This window comes from Habropoda laboriosa, unplaced genomic scaffold, assembly GCF_001263275.1.
Source record: "Habropoda laboriosa isolate 0110345459 unplaced genomic scaffold, ASM126327v1 scaffold561, whole genome shotgun sequence".
In the NCBI taxonomy this organism is placed as follows: Eukaryota; Metazoa; Arthropoda; class Insecta; order Hymenoptera; family Apidae; genus Habropoda; species Habropoda laboriosa.
This window is the reverse complement of record NW_017100686.1, coordinates 122,382-126,639: the sequence shown is the minus strand read 5'-3', so window position 1 is coordinate 126,639 and position 4,258 is coordinate 122,382. Positions and strand designations below refer to the sequence as shown.

Here is a 4,258-nt window from a genome sequence, read left to right as displayed (position 1 = left end):
GGAAGAGGGGAATATATGTAAAAATACAATACTTTAATTTTAAAAAGGTTTTATTTTTTATGCCTTATTACAGATCTGAAACAATAAAAATACGAATTTCTTAAAATCGAGATAATATTTTATGCTCATACAAAATAATGATTTATTATTGAGGTTTTCTCCTCAGTAGCATAAATTTCCTGATAACATATAGCAGTGCTATTTAGAGTGCTATAAGTTAATCAGGTGGATGGGATGCTAACCCCTACCAAGAGCTCAAAGCAAATACTTTTCTCCACAATATCAATTTAGTTTTAATTACTTTAATAATTTATTGTAAATTGAAATATGCTGTAATATAAGATATTCTGATGAATAGTTTGCATTGAGCTCTGAACTTACCACATTACTCATCAGTAACTTGAAGTCTTCCACCATTGATGTCATCAATGAGATCACGTGGTGGTCTATATTCAACTGTACATCCAACTGATTGACAAGTTCCTAATATTTCTTTAACAGTACCACTAAGATACTTTGACATAGATCTTGGCCTCATTGATCGTGCAATGGAAACAATGTCATCAAATGATAAATTTCCATTATGTTTAATATTTTTTTGCCTTTTACGATCCCTTGGAGGTTCTTTCAATGCTTTAATAATTAAAGAAGCAGCAGATGGAACTACTGTAATTGTAGCTTGTCTGTTCTGAATTGTTAGCTGTACCGTAATCTTTAAACCTTTCCAATCGCTGGTAGCTTTAGCAATATCATCACCAACTTTTTTTGGAGACTATAAATATAATAAAACATTATTTCAATATATTCAGAAAGTATTATATATTAATAAATGAAAAGAAATATTATAAACATATAAAAACTTGTTTTTGTGTTTTAAATTAGAAATCATTATTATTTTCAAATAATGTTCATTTATTAAATTTAAACTTACCAAACCAAGAGGACCAATTTTTGGAGCTAAAGATGAAGTTGCTCCCACTTCACCTCCAACGCATCGCAAATAAACTATTTAGGCAAATATGTACATTAAGACCAAATTTTATATTTTTAGTATATATATACAAATTTTAAATTGAAAATATACCTTTCTTAATTTCATTAGGATCAAATTTAGGAGGCATTTTGATAACTACTATATACAAATGCTAGAAATGTGTGCAGATGAAATACGATTTCAATGCAAACGTGGAAACGACACATTCGTTGCCAAATCTCATTCCAAAAGAATAAAAGAGATTATACTGACCGGATATATTGGATAGATGTATCATAGACTATACAAATTTAAACTAGAAAGTTTTCTTACATTCATTTTGTCCATTTGTGACGAACCTGTATAACGGAAATCAAAGTTATAGAAATGTGCCTTTAAAATTTATTAAAATACCATTACAAACTTTCATATTTAAGTCTAAAATGATCTAATGAACTCATGCAATAATGAATTTTATAAATTATAACGTGCACTCTCCATGAGTCATGCGGATCAGCCATAAGGCCTATACGTTCGAATCTTTGTAAACTATTACGGATGGATTGCTAAGTTTTTTTCGACCAACATGAATTCTGACACGAATTTGTTCGAATCATGTTAACTTATATATAAACTTAAATAACTTCAAATGTCCGAAGAAGCCACTTGTAGTACTTTAGGTAAAACATTGTATTTAAAAATCTGACATAATACCATTATACTTCTTGAACTTTTGTCTACAGCATATTAATTTTTTTTACGGGATTCATTTACACATTAAACATCCATATTAAATTTGAACGACTCATCCCCACCACCCGTGCCTCTAGCTCACCATCCAAACATAACACATCGATAAGGAAAATGAATAGATGTTGCGAAAGTAAGTGAGACGTGGTACTTGCAGGGAAAATGTGCACATTGCAATGAATCATTCAATAACGAAAATTTCCCTTTTTATAACTTTTATAAGATTTTCCCGATGAAAATGGGTCTAAACACGATATAAATCGGTCTAGTATTAATACATCTTGACAAGCGTATTAATATAGTAGTGCATATGTACATAACCTTGTAAGGATGAACAAATATTAGGTTGATCTAAAAGTTTTGTCATCAGTTTTCTGGTACACATTTGTAATTCTGTTCAAAAATTTCAATAAATGACAGAAAGCTCAAATATATGTACATATGTCCATTCTAATTGTTATAAAAACACGGTCCAATAAACTTGCGAACATATTGCCAGAATATTTTAATCGCAAGAATGAAAAATTTCACATAAAGAGGATAAATAAATTACTGGGTACTTAGGAGATAATTATAACTAGCAATAAATATTATACCACAGATTAATTGATAAAACTTTCACCGAAAAAACCTTTGTTTACTTTCTTTGAAAATAAAACTATAAAACTTTCCGATCAACCTAATGTATTTACATAGTTTCTTTCATAGTATTTACTTGGTTATTTATTGTATACATTATAGATACATAATATTGTATATTACACATTTAGAAATATAGAATTCTATACTTCGTGTACGATTATAAGATATCCTGTCCTATGCTTTATTTGTAATTTCATATTTATACATATATAGTTATAATTTCAATCACTACTAATGTAATTTTATTCTATGCTGAATTGGTTACGTTGGAGGCCACACGAAAATGGTAAGGGCACTCTCAGCCCTCGTGCTGTGAACACAAAGTCCCATAAGATGTTAGGTCTATCTTGTACCTCGTCTGTGGTGTAGCATAAAATTGACATTGGATTATATGTCCATCTTATTTTTTTCTTCCATAGTGCAAAAATATGGTTTTACCCACATTTTTATATTTTATATTACTTGCATTAGTTTTTTTTAAAAGAATACATGTTTACTCAAACATGTAGATAAATTATATTGTACATAACAAATTTATTTCATAAGTACACACAAGAAATTTATAAAACGAATTTAACTAGTATTTAAATTGTTTCCACTTCCCCAGTAACAGCAATAGCTTCAATTTCAATTTGTGCTCCCTACAATAATGTTTTATTACTTATGTTAATTGTTAAACATGTAATATGATGTAATACAAAAAGCAAACTATTTCATACCATTGGCAACTTTCCAACTTCGAATGTAGATCGGGCTGGATATGGTTCCTTAAAAACTAAATAAAAGAAGTGTATATGCATGTATGTATTTATGGTATATAATTTTTTTTAAATTTAATATAATTAAATCTTACAACTTTTATAGACTTCATTTACACCACCAAAATCATTCATATTTTGTAAAAAAATGGTTGTTTTAATAACTGTAAACAAATATAAAGAATAAATATTATTTAATATATGTAACCTATTTCAGTCATATTCATCATATTATAGAATATATACATATATGAATCGAACACACATACACACAGAGTGTCTACATACGTAAGTGTCGCCACGAAATTTCAGGACTTTTCTTGAACTTTATAAAAAATTGTTTTAAATAAAAATTAAACTATATTTAAGTGTACATAACTTTTGTAAACCAAAATTACTATTTCTACATTTTTTTCGAAGATTTTAAATGAAACTATAACATAACAAAAACAACTATGCATATGTTACAAAAATAACACAAATAATAATAAGTCAACAGAAGTTGTGCAACGTCCTGATGCTTTTAAGCATTCGATTACAATAAATGTCCTAAAGGGAACGTGTTGATATACCGCAACGTTGCACAACTCTGTTGACTTTTCATGTTATTTGTGTTAGTTTTGTAGCATGTATAATTGTTGGATTTGTTAAGATTTATTGTAATGAAAAATATTTAAAAAGTGCTATAGTTTCATTTAAAAAACAAAAAGTAACATTCGTATCTCCAAAAAAAAATGTAGATAAAAAAACTATGGTATATGAAAGTTATATATACTTAATTATAGTTCACCTTTTATGTAAAACAATTTTTTGTAAAGTTTAAGGAAAATCCTGAAATTTTGTGGCGACACTTTTACATGGAATACCCTGTATAAATTTTTCTTTTTACTCAAAAAACTAAAACGAATTCTTTATATATTTCGCAAGTAAATGCTACCTCTATCATAATCAGATCCAGCTTCTTTCAAGATATTTCCCATATTTACAAGAGCTCGACGAGCTTCTGCAGCAGCACCTCCTTCTACAAGTTTTGCGGTTTTAACATCAATACCAAGAACCCCAGATAAATATAAAGTACGATCTACAAGCACTGCTTGGCTGTTAAAATAAAATTAATTATACTGCAATTAAATAG

General features: G+C 28.3%; 2 protein-coding genes across 2 annotated transcripts in view; both read right to left on the bottom strand.

Annotated features, from left to right (window-relative positions):
* Positions 1-60: 60 nt before the first annotated feature.
* LOC108576900 (60S ribosomal protein L12) lies at positions 61-1,207 on the bottom strand. Its single transcript, XM_017939972.1, has 4 exons — positions 1,085-1,207; positions 932-1,005; positions 382-772; positions 61-75 (listed from the first exon to the last, which is right to left on the bottom strand). The coding sequence occupies exons 1-3, from the start codon at positions 1,119-1,121 to the stop codon at positions 386-388; spliced, it is 498 nt and encodes a 165-aa protein (XP_017795461.1). The 5' UTR covers positions 1,122-1,207; the 3' UTR covers positions 61-75; positions 382-385.
* A 1,709-nt stretch (positions 1,208-2,916) lies between these two features.
* LOC108576919 (ribonuclease UK114) overlaps positions 2,917-4,258 on the bottom strand; it is a 2,550-nt gene continuing 1,208 nt past the window's right edge. Inside the window, exons 2-5 of the mRNA XM_017939994.1 lie at positions 4,061-4,221; positions 3,219-3,287; positions 3,085-3,140; positions 2,917-3,006 (exon numbers count right to left, since the gene is read on the bottom strand). Of these exons, the coding sequence (XP_017795483.1) occupies positions 2,950-3,006; positions 3,085-3,140; positions 3,219-3,287; positions 4,061-4,221 (343 nt within the window). The 3' untranslated portion in view covers positions 2,917-2,949. The remainder of the gene's footprint in view (positions 3,007-3,084; positions 3,141-3,218; positions 3,288-4,060; positions 4,222-4,258) is intronic.

What these genes read in the sequence shown, in the direction of transcription:
- LOC108576900 (XM_017939972.1), bottom strand. Translation starts at nt 1,121, where the DNA reads ATGCCTCCTAAATTTGATCCTAATGAAATTAAGAAAG. An exon ending in TCCTAATGAAATTAAGAAAG is followed by an intron (nt 1,006 to 1,084) that starts GTATATTTTCAA and finishes TTGCCTAAATAG; the next exon opens with TTTATTTGCGATGCGTTGGA. An exon ending in AAATTGGTCCTCTTGGTTTG is followed by an intron (nt 773 to 931) that starts GTAAGTTTAAAT and finishes TTATATTTATAG; the next exon opens with TCTCCAAAAAAAGTTGGTGA.